Here is a 16,839-nt window from a genome sequence, read left to right as displayed (position 1 = left end):
ACTCTTCTCACTCCCTTTTGATGAATCACCAATGGTGATTCAGTTTGAGTCAGACATCCATCAGCAGTTAAGCAAGAGAATCAATTCAGAACACCAAACAATGGTTACAGCCAAGAGGGTAGAAACAGACTCAGGCCAACAGCCAAAGTAAAAGATTGCAGAACTAAGTGACATGTTTCTCAGACAAGATCCAAAGCTGCCTAAGTGAACACACAATTATCAAAGATATAATGCTCTCCAGGAAAGCTTTCATAGGCTATATGGGTGAAATAATGGGGCACCTGATAATATTTGGAGTCAGAAAGCCCTCCATTACAAATCTCCCTCTCCCAAACTCAGGAATACTCCTTGCTGAAGCATCCAGGATGGAAAGGCAAGACTAGAATTCACCAACTTTCACAAATTATACCTGTCTGGCAGAGACCATACCATGTGTCCACCAAACCCCACTTCACTCTCCTCCTGACACACAGCTAGACTAATTTCTTAGCCTCCCCTGCAGTTAGGGCCATGCAACTGAATTCTGACCAATAGAATGTGGGTAGAAATGAGACAAATCACTTTCAGCCCTGGTCCCTAAATCTCTTGTGAGATCCCCCTTCCCTCATCTATCAGCCATATACAGAGGATCCTGCCCAAGACTCCAAAGCCTCAGAAGATGAGGGTGCCACTGAATGACATCATGGAACAAAGCTCTTCCCACCCAATCCTCAACAGACTATGACATGAGTGAGAAATAACCTCCATTGTGTTAAACCACAAAATTTTGTAGTGGTTCATTACAGCAGCTAGCATTGATCATTCTGATTAGTACAGCTTGCCTGTGCTATGAACTCGCTGTGGGACATCAGTTAATCTGCAGCAGCCACACCTACCTGTGTCATTGCCAATGCAATCGATTATCAGGCAGATGCCTAGGGGCTTGCTCTGCATCCTGTATCTTTCTTCAGGTATGTGCTAGAAAGGGAAACAGGGATCATTAAAGGCTCTGGAAACTGTTCTGTTCCCATAAGGATCCACTCCTATAACAACTCTTCTTTTGTGTATCCTTAAGCATCCCGCTGGCTGGATGTGTAAGTCAATCAATAAACACCCAGTCACTCAAGAAACACAGCCTAAAGTCCCATTTCCCATTAATATTACACTTTTCCTCTATTAGGGTAGAATGCTTAAGATAAATAAGCTGTTTCTATTTTTAGTTAATTGTATTGAAAATTGCAGTCTCTTTCCACATCTTAAGCTTTAAAGAATGAAGAGAATTTGAAACAGAAAGAAAGATGGGTCATATGTTCCTACAGTAACCTGACCTCAAAGTTATGCAAGTGCTATCTTTCCATAAAAATAGGCCTTCTATAGCCTCTTCTTATAGAGAAGTATCAGTCTAAAAAAAAAAGCCTGAACAATCAAGGTTTAGTGTCACTACCTACTTATATGTCCATCAACCTATACAAGAAAGGAGAAAGAAAGTGCCTCTTTGGCATTTCCTTGTACTCCAAAGTTCACTTGTGCAATCCACTTCAACATGTTTCTCTTTGCTACATCCAAGGTTTCTCTGTAAAAGAGTTTTCAGGAGAAAGCACTCTCAGCATCTGTGCTGGTTTGGATCTATCACCAGCAGTGATTCAGTTTGAGGCAGACATCAAAAAAAGCCATGTTCTTGTAATCCAATCTTGTGGGGGCAGACATTGTGCATGGGACCTTTCTATTAGATTCTTTCCATGGAGATGTGACCCCACCCATTCAAGGTAGGTCTTCATTAGTTTTCTGGGGCCCTGTATGAGAGGATAAAAGGCAGAGACATTTTGAAGAGAGTTCAGAGCTGACGCAGACCCAGATGTTTGGAGAGGCAGATAGAAAGGCATTTGGAGATGCTAAGCAAAGATATAAAGCCCAAAGTTTGCCCTGGAGAAGCCAAATGAGAACCCACAGATACTTAAGAAGAAAGTTATCGGAATCAGAAGCTGAAAACAATGCAACCCGGGAGCGAAGGACAAGCAGACGCCACCCATGTGCCTTCCCAGCTGACAGAGGTGTTCCAGCCACCATCAGCCTTTTCCTCAGAGGAGGTATCTACCTCTTGCTTTGGACATTTTCATGGCCTTAGAACTGTGCTTTTGTGAACTAACAAACCTCCAATGTAAAAGCCAATCCGTTTCTGGTGTTTTGCAATCTGGCTGCTTTAACAAACTGCAACAGCATCCTATTGTTGTAACAAAAAATTCTTAATGGACAGATATTTTTAAAGAAGTCAGTGTTCTCAGCAGAGACTATGTGTACAAAACAATACCATATCAGATCAGTTATTCCATACCTGAGGCAAAAATGTTCCTGATTCCTGAATGGATGTCTTCATTGGTTTTCCTGGGGAATGAGAGATTAATCATTACAAAGCTTTAGGAAAATGAAACCCAAGCACATACTGGCTGAATTTCTTTATAAAACAAACTGTTCTCTTCCCCTATTTTCTTCAACTGTCTCTTCTTTTTCCAGCTATATTCAGCTCCAAAGTTCCAACCTCACACTGAAGACTGATAAGAAAACATGCACAAGTCCCCATGCTAAACAGGGATTAGGTAGAAAAACTGATTAAACATCAAGTAAAAGAAGGCTCTTCCTTGCCCTTCTCCAGGATGACTGCCAAGTGACTGGTGAGTTTTTAACCTGATAGGGAGAATCTTAATAACCTCCCACCCAACAATATCAATTGCTATAATAGATGTGCTGAAACTGTACAACACTAAAGGGAATAGCCTTAGAGATTGCATAGAAGGGAGAGTTTATGTGCATCTGCTATTTATAGAACAGGTGACCATGCTTTTTTAGTCCAGTGATAGTGGGAGATAAAAAAAAAAACTGCAATGGTGAGACGGGACAGGGAGTCTGACAAATGCAGATGAGACTAAAGAAATATCACTTGGCATTTTTATGACTTTATTAGCCCAGAGAGGTGGAGAAACCACCAGTCTGAAGTCATAAAGAGATGGCTCAAACCCTAGCAACATCACTGATGAGTTCTGTGATTATGAGTCTCAGTTTTTTCAACTCTTAGATAAATACAATAATACCTGAGAAATAACATCTAAAGGCTGGCAAAGAAAATGCCACTATTAGTAAGTTTTGGGAGAAATGAGCACTTTCAAATGCTAATGCCATATAACTTAAAAAAACATTCTTTTTAGGGGGCAGTTGGCAATACTGTTTGAGCCAACATTCTGCTTCACAAGTTTACCCTAAGGAGCAAGTGTACAAAAATGTATGTCAAGAATGTTTACTGAATATACAATGGCCCACACTAGAAAGAACCTAACAGTCCATCAACATGAAACTGGTTAAATAATTACATACAATGGGATACTATGCAATATTAAAAAGGATAAGGGAGATCTTTATATATTTGATACGAAAATATATGCAGGATATATTAGGTGAAAAAATTGATTATCAAATAATATGTATATCGATCCCATGTACTTAAAATTATATATTTGTTCACATATACATACAATTGAAGAACAATTTATCTGCACTGCAGCATAAGAATGAGTCCTAGCTCTTGCTCCAAAGATAAGCAAAAGAAATAGGCTTTTAAAAGTTGTTATGGGATCGAGTACTAATGTTTTAAGAGAGAAGAGAGAGATTGCTGGTGTGGGTTGAAATGGCTAGTTTTCATTGTATTTTTTCTTTTTTTTTTCCTCAGGGGAGGGGGGAATATTGGTGTCACATGTAAAGGATTCAGATTCATTGAATGGGCTGTAAAACAAGATCCTATTAACTGTTCTCTCATTCCTGCTACTAGATATTGGTGAATATTTACCTGTTCATAGATTCCTTTCAGGTATAAATGTCATACCCCTTTTAAAAATAAAACCAAGATAAGAAAAAATAAAGCCAAGATAATGAAGCCAATTAAGTGATATTTAAAATTAAATCAGCTAATTCAATAAATAACTAGAAATGCCAATGAACACATTTTAAGAGTTGAACTGCTTTTTATTTTAAGAGCTTAATTAGAAAACAGAGATAAAGGAAATGGCCAACTCTAAAACTATAGCATTTTGTACTTCAATTATCAAGCACTTATAAAGGATGAGTTTAAAGAAAAGTTGGTCTTACTTTGAATGCCAAGCTGTTCCGCAACCAATCTTTGTTCTTTACTTCTCCCATTCTGGAGCTTCAAATATAAAAAACAAGGTCACACTCTTCGGCTATTTTTTTCAGAGGCACATTATATTACACCTCTTTAAATATCTCAATAAGATTCTTGCCCAGGAAAAAATAAAAATATCACATTCACAGTTAAATTTTCTGAAGAAGAATAGCCAGAGCCATTAACTCCATAAATCCCAGATTAAATAGCCAAGAACAAGGCAACTCTTCTTTAAAAAGTGAAAATACAATGAAAATGTAATTATACTAGACCAGCATATTAGAATGTTTGAAAACAGCTCAATAAAATCAGATGTTATAGTATAGTATAGTTGCTATAATAGTTCCAGCTTAGAACAAAACGTCACGGAACATGAGATTGACATTCAACTTGATTCTTTAATACAGAGGTTCATAAAGGATAGACTATGATTAAGAGCAGGAGTTCAAGGCCAGCCAAACCTGGCTATGAATCCTGATTCTGCACTTACCAGCTTTATAACCTGGAACAAGTTATTTAACTTCTCTATGTCTATTTCTTCATCTGTAAAATGAAGATAATACTAGTCCCTACCTTACATATTTATTATGGAGATTAAATGCACATAAAGCAGAGTGCCTGGTACACAGAAAGTGCTCAATAAAATGTCCAGATACTTTTTTCTATAATTGCCTAACTAACTAAGCATACATAAGCCATGTGTGGGCTTGATTCTTGATAATCAGCTACCACTTCTGAGGACTAGAATGAGGGTATCAGAGAATGAAAGAAAGAAACAGACCCTTTCACTTCTCAGATGACAGGTCCTGTGTAAGGTACACGTACCACATACCGCCAACCATATGATAAGCTCAGCTTTCAAATGTCTGTTCTCCTCTGAAGCTATCCTAGCCAAGAGACAGAAGTACACTATTTGTAAAGTTGGGTCTGTATCTAAGTTTGTGTGTCTCAATTAGAGAAAAACATGTAAGTTGCTTTTATCACTAACAAGTGACTGATCATACTAGGAAAATCATATAGATGTGCATATTAGACAGAATGCATATGGATGTGCATTCACTTTTACATACAATTAAAGAGAAGCAACATCAAATCAAAGCCACATTTTAAAAGCATTATATTGCAGAATTATGCAACGTTTTTATTTTACAATACGTTTTGTCTCCTAGAGATTCAGAAGGAAAAACAAAGCACATATGATTCTTAAAAATAAATGAAAAATTTTTCTAAGCAATGGCATGACTAGTGCATAGTATATTGAATACATCATGGATTATTGGAGAGAGCACAGACTAGGCCCAGTTCTGCCATTAATTTGAGGTGGAAAATCACTTAACATTCTATAGGCCTAACTTTCCCTATTTGTTAAATGAGCAGTTGGACAATATATTCCCTAATACCCATTTTAGATCTGGAATTCTATGGCTCAGTGCTATCTCCCATGGTTCATATTCTCCATGAAACTCTTAACATTATAGGGGTAGTTAATGTTTTTATCACATACTGTTATGAAAGCATTTATAATTTAAGCATGAAATTGTTCTCTAATCTAATTCCTCACTACAAATTCCACATATCTTTATATGGAGACAAGAATAAGATTACACCAAGATTTAATTGCTCAAGATAAAAGGTTAACCAAAGAATAATTCTGATGATACCTTGTACTATCTACTACTAACATAGCAACCATAAGTGGTGACTATAGGATATTCATGTTCACAAACCAAAAAGAAATCTTTCGTTTCATCACTCAATAACAAAAAGGTTTTGCTGAAATCACTGACATAACAAAAAATTGGAAACAATCTAAATGCACATTGATAAGCAAAGGATTAAACACATTGGTATACATCTAGAAAATAGAACCACATACAATCATTAAAAATGATAAAATAGAGGAAGTTCCACATGAACTATATGGAACAATTTCAAAGAAGACCAGGACAATGGGCGTATACTATGCCACCATTTGTACAGAAGAAAAAAGCAAAAATGAATATTATACGTGCATAGACTATTTCTGGAAGGCTACAGAAAAAACTGATTAAAAATAGCTGCCTCTGAGGAAAGGAATGGGAGGTCAGTATTATAGAGGTAGGAAGAAAATAATACTTTAAACCTCTTTTAGTACATTTTGAAATATTGTCCATGGGCATAGCCTACCTACTTTTATTTTTAGAGTTAAAGTTTCAAAGGAACAAAGGACAATGGAAAAAATGTGCTATGATTTATATAGACACACACGCAAACACACATAGAAAAGAGACTAGAAAGAAATAACCAAAATATTAACAATGGTTGTCTTTAAATAGCGGGTTTATGGGTGATTTATTTTCTTCCTTTTATATTTCTCTGTTTTCCAAACTATCTCAATGAACATGTATTAGCTTTGCAATCATAAGAAGCCATACATATTTTTAAAAAAACAAATGCACAGTTCAATGACACTTTTTTCCAGGTATTAAATTAAGTACATGCTGTGAGAACATATATATTTTTATTAAAGCTCTGAACCTGTTTCATGCTGTTTGCTTCAGACTTACCCCTAAGTTATATGATGGATCCTTGAGACTCAGGTTTGGGAGAGTTGCCTGGAGAGCATTTACATAATTTGTTCCCACTCCCTGAGCTGGAAGCAGAAGAGAGATACAGAATTAAGATTTATAAATTATTATCAAATCAATCTTCAACAATTGCTCGGTCCACGGTTACTCACTTTCTAAAACAATCATACTGAAAAGAAACCACCTTTTAAGACACCCTACACATTCCAGCCACCCTACTGAATTCAAAATGTCAGAGCAGATAACTCTTCCACCAGTCATCACTGAGAATGGACTAAGGATGCAACTTCTCTTCTTGTTCTCTATCAGTCATTTAGGAGTATGTCAGAGGCAGCTCTGTAGACCCGCTGGGTCTCAGGCATGCCCTTTAGGCTGTGCCCCTATGACAGCAGTGAGCTGCTAATAGCACAACTGAGGCTAAAATACAACGGGAGGGGGGTGGCAAGAAGGAGGAAGGCCACGGTGAACCTGGTCTCGCCAGCCTGTGCAGGAAGTGGGGTTGCAGACTCTTCCTTGAAGGCTAGGAGTGTTAAGAATCGCTTGGGGGCATTTTGTCGAAGGCCCAGGCTCTGTGGTCATGGATCTGGGGCTATGGAGCCAACAGATCTGGAATATAAAGAATATGAAGGGATATGCTGTCTAGCGGCCAGTTTGTGTGGGTTGCGGACATCTAGGTTATGTTCTACCTACCAACCCAACAAGTCAATCTTTACCAAGTACCTACTATGCACCAGGCACTTTCTTTAGACCAGTGAGAGGCCAAAATTCTTCTTACCAGACTGCTTGTATTTCTGGATTTTTGTCTTCAGGTCTATTCTGTGGATGTTTTTTAGGCATTTCTCTAATAAATCCAATTGATCTGGAGCAACCAGATTTAATTTCTCCAAATCAACCACAAGTTCCAGGAAACTCTAAAGAGAACCACCAAAAAGAAATGAATGTTAGTAGATCTGACTATAAAGAACCAAATGCAAACCTTGGGCCATGTGATTTATAACGGCAAGAAAACGTAACAAAACAAGCCCCTCCGGTGACCTTCAGTGGCTCTAAACAAGATGTCTCAGTTCTATAGTCTACCCAAAGCCATGAGCAAACTACCCTTTCGGATTTTATTTAGAAAAGAGGTGGTGCTAAGTCTTCTGGTGGCCAACCTGAATCCAGGCTGGAGACAGATACATGGGCCATTCTCTTCTGAGTTCATTCTCTTCTAAAAGGCTAGGCTGGTGTTCTACTGAAAGTCTTTAAGAACTTCCCTGAAAAAGGGAGACAGAAGGTACCTGGAGAAGAGGTTTTATGAGAAAAATCCCAATAATATAGTTTTTAAGTTCCTAAAATATTTTGATGATTACTGGACATTCTCACTCATTCTGACTCGGGATTATGGAGGGGCAAGACTGCAACGAGTTTAGGGTATTTTGCTAGTCATTTAGCCTCAACCACAGGGATTGTGAAAAGACTGTATTTCAGAAATAAGCATTGCTTTTAGTTTTACTTCCCTTCTGTTTGACACTTGGTCACTGAAATGCTGTCTTTATTTTTTAAAGTAATAATTATAATTAAATATATATAAATGACTGGGAGAGAAGTTGATCAAGGGACACCCAAAAAGGAGTTCTACTTTGCAATTTCCTTCTCAAATTGCATTTGACAGTGAAGGTGAAAAGTCACCCTATTTTCCCAGATTGCAAAAATGAAACTGCAATCGTTAAGGAACATGAGGAAATTCTTCATCAATGACTTCCTAGAGTCGGACTAACCACTTTAACAACCCACTGTCATAGCAGAGACCCAAGCTTTTCCTGGCCTGTCCTTACAAGGCAGCATTATGGAGGGCCAAATGGCAATATAAGATTCTGAGTTTCACTCCTACCTAGTTTCCAACCCCAAGTCACTACTTTTGCTATTCCCCAGGTACACCACATGGGCCTTCCCCCATCCCAGCCTCCAGATGTAACCTGACGACTCCACATTGACCTTGGATTAACTGAGGAGAAACAGATGGCAGTAGGGACAGCAAGATGATGGTGTACTAGCACCACCCACTATTTCTACTCAGCATGAACAGATGGGACTTCCTAACCCTCCCATATGATCTGTCAAACCAGGGAGAGAAAATGATGTATAAGCCAGGCCTATGAATTTTATAGAAATAAGGACAAAATCCAAGGATATAAGAAATAACCAAGACTACACTAGAAGATGTTATTACCCTTTTCCCTCTCAATTGATAAACCAATGCTCTTCTCATCAGTGTGATGAAACACCTCTACTCTTCTCATATCCCACCGTCACCCCCAGCCTGAGGCTCCCTGCTCAGGAGTCTGCCTCTCACTAACACAGCAGCAGACTGCCTGCCTCCCTCTCTTCACCCTGTAAGGAGCAGCCCCAACTTCAGACATGCTCTTAGGGACCCAAACCAAGCAAAAGAGAAGTTACCTTATTCTTGGCTGTCCTCCCTCGGCCTGTGTAATCCCTCATGAGAAAAATTAATGAGGATATGTCAGATTTATCCAGATCCTCACCAATCTCTGTCATCAGCACCCTGTAAACCAGACAAAGATGTTTCTTTAGCAAATTCAGATAGCTGTCTTAGTGAGAGTACCATGTGTCCATGTCTCCCACTACCAATAATTGGTTAAAAGACTGGTCCTTTTCCCCATGTGAATATACCCCCACCCTCATAAAACAAAAAACCTCAACTGCTCCAGAAAAAGACCTGAAGGGGACTCAAAAAGGAAATTCATCCTTTCTCCTATTTTCAGTAGGAGATGGTATCTCTTTGACTATTCCCTCCCTTTCCAACTAACAGCTCTGAAAGTGACTCAGAGAAGAAAAAGTTCCCTAAAGAATCCCCTAGCAACCCCAGAAGTTACTGTGAAATGAGCTGAGAACCTACATGACTAACATGGAAGACAGAAATAGAATTTAAAATGACTTTGTCTTCTTTAACAGTCCATTAACTTAAAAGAGAAGGTATGATATTAACAAGGAATATACTCAACATCTGGCTAACTCCAGATTAATCCCATAGCCTGGAAGGCTCCAACCAAGAAACTCAGCCGTGTCAGTCCATGGTACTGTTGTTCTCTAAGGCAGAGCTTGTCTCAAGCTTGACTGTGCATACAAATTGCTTAGGCATCTTGTTAAAATGCAGATTCTGATTTGGTAGGTCTGGGATGGGTCTGACAGTGTGCATTTCCCTAACAAGCAAGCTCCCAGGTGATACTGACACTACTGATCCAGGGATAATACTTTGAGATTCTAAAGCAAAGAAACACACCTGGGAAATCCTGGCTCACTCCTAAATTCAAACGGTAAAAGGCATCTGGACAGTGGGGATTCTGACGGCAGATATCTTTGTCTAAAGAGCTCTTCCTGACTCACTCATCTCTGCTCCAGTTGGTGATACCATATCACATTTTACTGGGGCTCCCAGGACATCTTGTGGTTACCAATATCACCATTACATCATCACCACTGCTTTGAAGAACATCTCCCCAATTAGAATGAGGTTCTTGAGGGTGGGAGATTCTTCAATCATTTTGTTCTAGAGCTTACCAAAACACCTGCCACATGTTAACCCACAATAAAGTCCACTAAACAGATGAACAAATGAATCTCCCACTCCCCTTCCACTGCCGGGCCTCTCTGCCCAAATGACCTGAGGAACTATCTCCACTCACTACAATAAGGAAACAGAGTGCCCTAACTTATTTACTGAACCCAGTAAGCACTCCTAAAGCTGTTTTTAAAAAGTTCACTAGCATTATATGATGGGTGGATGGGTGGGAGATGATCAAGAATAACAACAAAAATACAGTGATAACAAGCCCTAGCATTTATAGTGTGCTTCACAGTTTTAAAAAATCCTTCACACACTAAATTATCACAACTGATCCTCCCAACAACCTTATGAAGTCAGGTCTTCTTATTCTCAGCTTAACAGGTAGATAAAAAACTAAGGCCCAACCAATCTAAATGACACGGCCTATAAACGGTAGGTCTGAGGCTTGAAACAGGCCTTCAGAACTCAAGTCCAATATGCCTTCCAAAACCCACACTGCTCTCTTTAGTATAGTTCTTGATAAACATACATCATCTCCAAATATATATTATTGATAACAACTAAAGGCTGGTGGTCTTGAGAAAAAGGAAACACCAATTTAAGTTTACAGATTCTCTTCCTTTCCTGAGAAACACAGCCTTTCCAATGGCTTTTATGCTCCCTTTGAGCCCCAAACAACAGAATTCCAACAAGCAGCAGCAGCAACACAAAGGCTGTCTGAACTAAAGGGGACTCTAGTGGCTGTGCCCTCTTTGAAATGAAGGGGGTCGGAGGCAGTTACTTTAGAGCCTCAGAGGGCAGGGAATTCACAGGAAGGAAGCCCACCCCACTAATTTCCTCAGCAGGGGAAGAACTGACAGGGTTTCAGGAAGGATCATGGAGTTCTACAAAAGTTCAGAAGATTAATGTCAGAGTTGTTATTTCCTTTCTCAGCATATCGGAAATTGCCAGATTCTGACATCATCGAAAACAAGCTAGCAAACACCACCGCGTATCTCACGCTGTAGGAGGACAGCAAGAATTACTAGCTCTTAGTTATTCTCTCTCTCTTCATTTCTTATCTTTCTGTCCCTCAGGCACACAGATGATCTATTCCTTCCACTTCATTATGATTCTCGACACGATTCCCTTAAGCAATCACATTCTAAGAATTCAAAGCGTTTGAAGAAATGAAGTGACAGCATATGAAGTTGGAAATTAATAGGACTGCTTTCCTTGCTGTCTGCATTTCTACCATTCAGCAGAGTTTGAACTACCTCACTCCCTCCTACCGGTCGAGCTCCGGGAAGAGCTGATGAGTTACCTGTAGTCCGAAACAAGGTGAGGGTGCTTGAGCAGGTGGGCCTCCACTGCCACTTTGTCCATCCTCAAGAGCCGCTTGAGCAAATCAAACCGCCTCACTCTGTAGAGCAGTTCAGCCAAGCCCAGGGCAGACAGCTTGCCTCTCTCACTTAAAATATCCAGAAGGTCCCTGACATTTGGTGAAGTCACGTCTGCAACGACATCCCGGCATAAAAAGAGAAGCATCTCCTTCTCGTCTTCATCAAGTGCCTCTTCAACCTGATGGATGACCACAGCGGGCAGCTCGTGCAGGGTCATTCCAAGGAGCTGCAGGAATAAAGCTCTAGTCCATTTAACAGAAAGCCGTAAGGCTGGTGACTTCATTGCTGATGGCTTTCTTCATTTCTTTCACAATCCTTTCCAATGGAGTAGTTCTGTGGTTAAAAAGGAATTTTTAAAAATCTTTTATCAAGGTGATTTAAGCCTAAAATTCAAAATATGGGCTCTTCCTTTCTTGCTTGTCTTCTTACCTAGTAGATTACATCCATACTGTTAAGTCTACAGAAAGACGTCCTCAAGTATACAAAGTGACTAATCCAAAAACCAAGACAGAGAATAAATCGTCTCTATAGGAAATGAAACCAGAGACAAAAACTAATCTCCAAAAAATCCCATGTGCTTTATCATAATTTATGAAAATGAAAAACATGGTAAGGGGAAAATCACAAGTAGGAACGTAATGAGTAAGTTGCAAATGAATGACCTCAGTAGAGGAAGAAGAAAAAGTCCAACGAGTAAGCAGCTGACTGGACTAGAGAAACTGGCATCACAGGGGTTAACGCAAACTTGCAGCAATCCTACCCAGGTGGGCTGGAACAAATATAGGTGTTGGCAGAAGGGACCCTCTTTGTAGAAGTGTCCCCCCCCCACCCCTTTTTTCCAGTTGCACTCTTACTTTAAACCCCTCATTAATAAGCATCAGCAGACACCTCTGCTGTCTTCCTCCCAAAAGTCCCAGGCCTTTTTCACAGCTGCATCATTAATTCTCTTAGGAACTGCCACTATAGCTGAACAAATCTTGTCGAGTATCGATTATCTCTTCAGCCCCTGAGCTTCCTGGAAATGCCGGAGGCCTCTAACTCTCAAGACACTGCCACACAGCAGGAACTGCCACCTGCGTTCTTGACGGTACCAGTGGAAGGCAGGCAGGCTGTGGAACAGATCTGAGGGAGGATCTAGCTCTTGGGATCTGGGTGGGAAGGGTTGGGGATGTGTGCCATAGGTCTATGTATTCTTAACTTCTTCCATGGGAACTCAACACGTTTTCTTTCAAAATTTAAGCTGCAAATGGTGGTCACTGTCTACTCTTAGGTGTCATAAGGTTAAAGTTAAATATTCTCTTAAGTTCTCAGTGACTACTTTGTTCCTGTGAAATGTTTCAAGTTCTAAACCTATTCAAGAAAGACAACCCATCTGTAAGTTTCCAACTGTTGCCACAAATTTGTTTATAAGTATATTTATATATTTATCTAGCTGCATTTAGTGAAAGGAGCACTGTATCTATTTTTACTTATTTTATACAATTTTAGTCCACAAAAGATTTGAGGCATCTTATAATAAAAATACGTTTATATGAGAACAAAGGAAAATAAATTAGGTTAGAAAGTCAAAATGGGGAAGAGGGATAGAGAATACAAAGCTTAAACAAACTTTAGTAGGCTGTGATTTGTCTCTGAGCTTCCTGGCAGCCAAAGCAAAATGGGACAAATGGGAGGTTAAATAGTTCTTGCTGTCAAAGAACGGATTCTTAGAGGAAGCACAGTTTTCTTGGAGCTCCAGAGTTCTCCATCTCTGAAAATATTAATGAGTGCTTTGGTGTCTGAAAGTAAAAGTTACATTTATTTTCAAATAGATCATTCATTCAAAACTTTCACACTGGCCTTCCCACAACTGGTCTAAATGGGTGATTGTTCAATGACTCTAGAAAAATTGATAGTTTTTTTTTTTCATCTGAAAGCTAAATACTAATTTTTCCTGTTCAGGAAAGCCTAAATCTATATTCCGCTTACACAATACGCTAGCAGTACTTTAATTTAATTACTACCAGTTTCCATGGAAAGGAAGTCAGGTTCTTTTTCTTTTCACTAAAACTCAAAATTTTGCTTGTAGTTATTTAAATTAACCTATAAAATATTTATATACACTAAAAAGAATAAAATAAAGGTGTAATAAATAAGAAATGAGATATTATTCAAATCCACTGGATATATTTGAAAAAGAACCAAACAGAATCATGAGAAAAATGTTTAATTCCTTATTTTGAAAAACTGTAATCTGACTATTGTAACTCAAGATTATCAATGACACAGTGACACCATCAAGAGTTAATAAAATTAGATAATCATTTTAAAAAACATTATCTGCTCAGTTCATCCCTCCAACCTTTATATCCAAGACTGCTTTCTGCCAGTCACGCACACTCAGCAAAAACATGGCATGCTGTCTTCCTTCTGTGCTAATGGGAACATAATTTGGCAGCAAAATCTAAATTACTCAGTGGTAGCATCTGGCACATTCAGAGAAAACATTAAAAGGAAAATGACAGATCCCCAAGGCTCAATCAGGCCAACCAGATACAGCAAAATATATGTATGTTGGGGTGGTCTTGGGGGCAGTTAACTGTGGCTAGAGGTGATGGGCACCTGAGGAAAGGAAGTGTGGAAGGGAGAGGTAGATTTAGAGTCCAAATAATCAATACATTGTTGACTAAAGGAACCCAAGCCAAGAAATTACCCTAAAAATTACTGAAGGACTAAGGTCTCCAGAGACAAACTCGAAACCACCCTGTAAGGCCACGTTCACTAATCAGGGTACATGAGACATCCAGGGAATAACTTCTGAAGATGAGCTCAGGCTTAAAAATTACTATGCTCAAAAATAAAAATCACCATGACAGGAGAAACAACAAATGGAACTCACATCCCAGGAACCTACATTTGGAAGAGTTTAAAATAAGTATCTTAAAATGATCAAGGAGAGAAGGTAAATTACTGCAATATGATAAGTTAGCTCAGTGATTCTCAACCAGGGTGATTCTGTCCCTTGGGGACATTTGACAATATCTGGAGATATTTTTGATTTCCCAACTGGGGGATGCTACTGTTATCTAATGGGTAGAGGCCAATGATGTTGCTAAACATCACACAATGCACAGGAGAGCCCCCAACAACAAAGTACTATCCAGTACAAAATGTCAAAAACTCTGGCTACAATACAGTTTCAGTTTATAACTAAAACATAAACATTTGTTCAAATACACAGCTGGGCATATAAGAGAGAAAGAAAAATTGTCAGTGGGCAAAATAATAAAGTGCTAAAAACCAGAGTGCACAGTATTAATTTTTTAAAAAGATTTACCATATATAATAGCATCAAACAGATAACATGTAGGCATGATTCTAACAAAAGATATGTAAGACCTCAATGGAAAAAAACTACAAAATATTATTGAAAAGACATTAACAAAGACCTGAATAAATGGAGAGCTATACTCTGCTCATGAATAGGGAGACTCATATAATAAAGATGTGAGTTCTCAAAAATACTGATCTATGGATTAAAAGCAAGGGACTTATCTTTCCAGATAGCAATTTATAAAGAGTTAGATAGTAATACAAGAGAGAGACAAGTAGACCAATGGAACTGAATAGAGTAAAAAACACCCCATGTACATAAAATTTTGATTTATGTCAGAGCTTATATTGCATATCAGTGGCAACAGGGTGGACTTTTCAATAAATTATATAGAGGCAATCAGATATAAAGTAAAATTGGAACCTTCTCTCACACTACACACAAAGATCAAATCCAAGTGCATTAAAAACCTAAATGTGAAAGGCAAATGTCCAAACTAAAGGTCCATCTGAAGAAGCTAGAAAAGGACAGTCTAATAAACCCCAAGAGAGCAGAAGGAAGGAAATAAGACTAAAAATTAATGGAAAGAAAAAGAAGATAGATAAAAGACAGAAAAACAAAAGTTGGTTCTTTGAAAAGATGAATTAGACAAATTTCTGGCAAGATTGATTAAGGAAAAAATAACAGAAGGCAAAAGTAAACAAAGTAAGACTGAACAGGGGTATGGCTATAGATACACAGAGATTTAGAAAAGAATACTATAAAAACATTTTATGACAATAAATTTGAAAACAGACAAAATGGACAACTTTCTTTAAAAATATATTTTACTTAAGACTGAAAGAAATAGAAAATTTGAATAAATCCATAACAATTAAAAGAAAAGGAATCAATAGTAACAAATCTATAAATTAAAAAAAAAAAACAGACCCAGACTATTTAATAAGCAAAATATATAAAAACATTCAAGAAACAAAATACAGAACACCCTTTCGAATATTTTATGAGGCCACTGTAACCCTGATTTCAAAGCCAGACAAAGACAGTCCAAGAAAGAAAAGCTATAGGTTATCCTCACCTAGAAGTACAGACAAAAAAAATAAATAAAATATTAGCAAACGGGATACTGGATGTCAACACATTAACATATTAATAGAGACAAATCATATGATCATCTCAATAGAAAAAAAAACTTGATAAAATCCAAAAACTTAACAAACTAGGAATAGAAACGATATTTCTTAACCTGACAGAGGACATCTACCAAAAACCCACAGCAAATACTGGACTTAATGGTGACATGTTAGAAACATTCCCTTAAAAAACCAGGCTCTAGACAAGGATGTGTATGATCATCCCTTCTATTCAAGTTTACTGGAGCCAGTACTGTAAAGCAGAAAAAGAAATAAAAAGCATTAGCATTGGAACCAAAGAAATATCTATTGTTATTCATAGTTCATCAGGTTTTCTATATAGGAAACCAAGCATGTCTACAGACAAAATGCTAGAATGAATAATGTGTTATATTCACTTATTGAAATACTATGCAGCCCTAAAAATGAATGAACTAGAACTACATATATCAACATCAATGACTCTCACAAGCAATGTTGAAGAAAAACTCAATTTGCTGAAGTATACATACTGTATGATTAATACATTAAAATTTTAAGTATTAAATATTGTCTAGAGATATTTATACACACACACATGGATACAGTGAAAATATAAAAACATGCATGGTAATAATAAATACTGACTATGGGAAAGTGGTTTCCACTGCAGGGAGAAAGAAATGTGACTAGTTAAGAACAAAGGGGGCACATGGCTGAATTTATAGCATTTTACTTTATAAACTGGGTGAC

At 38.1% G+C, this 16,839-nt stretch overlaps 1 protein-coding gene across 4 annotated transcripts in view; it reads right to left on the bottom strand.

Annotated features, from left to right (window-relative positions):
• The window catches only part of CFLAR (CASP8 and FADD like apoptosis regulator), a 42,764-nt gene that overhangs the window by 14,190 nt on the left and 11,735 nt on the right, over positions 1-16,839 (bottom strand). For 3 of the 4 annotated variants that reach the window (XM_037848927.1, XM_037848928.1, XM_037848929.1), the window contains exons 2-8: positions 11,583-11,994; positions 9,151-9,256; positions 7,490-7,625; positions 6,694-6,779; positions 4,114-4,171; positions 2,312-2,361; positions 876-957 (exon numbers count right to left, since the gene is read on the bottom strand). In XM_037848927.1, the coding sequence (XP_037704855.1) occupies positions 876-957; positions 2,312-2,361; positions 4,114-4,171; positions 6,694-6,779; positions 7,490-7,625; positions 9,151-9,256; positions 11,583-11,944 (880 nt within the window). In that variant the 5' untranslated portion in view covers positions 11,945-11,994. The other variant, XM_037848930.1, reaches the window with a different exon arrangement.

The sequence above is a fragment of the Choloepus didactylus genome, chromosome 9 (assembly GCF_015220235.1).
Source record: "Choloepus didactylus isolate mChoDid1 chromosome 9, mChoDid1.pri, whole genome shotgun sequence".
Taxonomy (NCBI): Eukaryota; Metazoa; Chordata; class Mammalia; order Pilosa; family Megalonychidae; genus Choloepus; species Choloepus didactylus.
The sequence above is the reverse complement of the archived record's forward strand: the minus strand, read 5'-3'. Positions and strand labels throughout refer to the sequence as shown.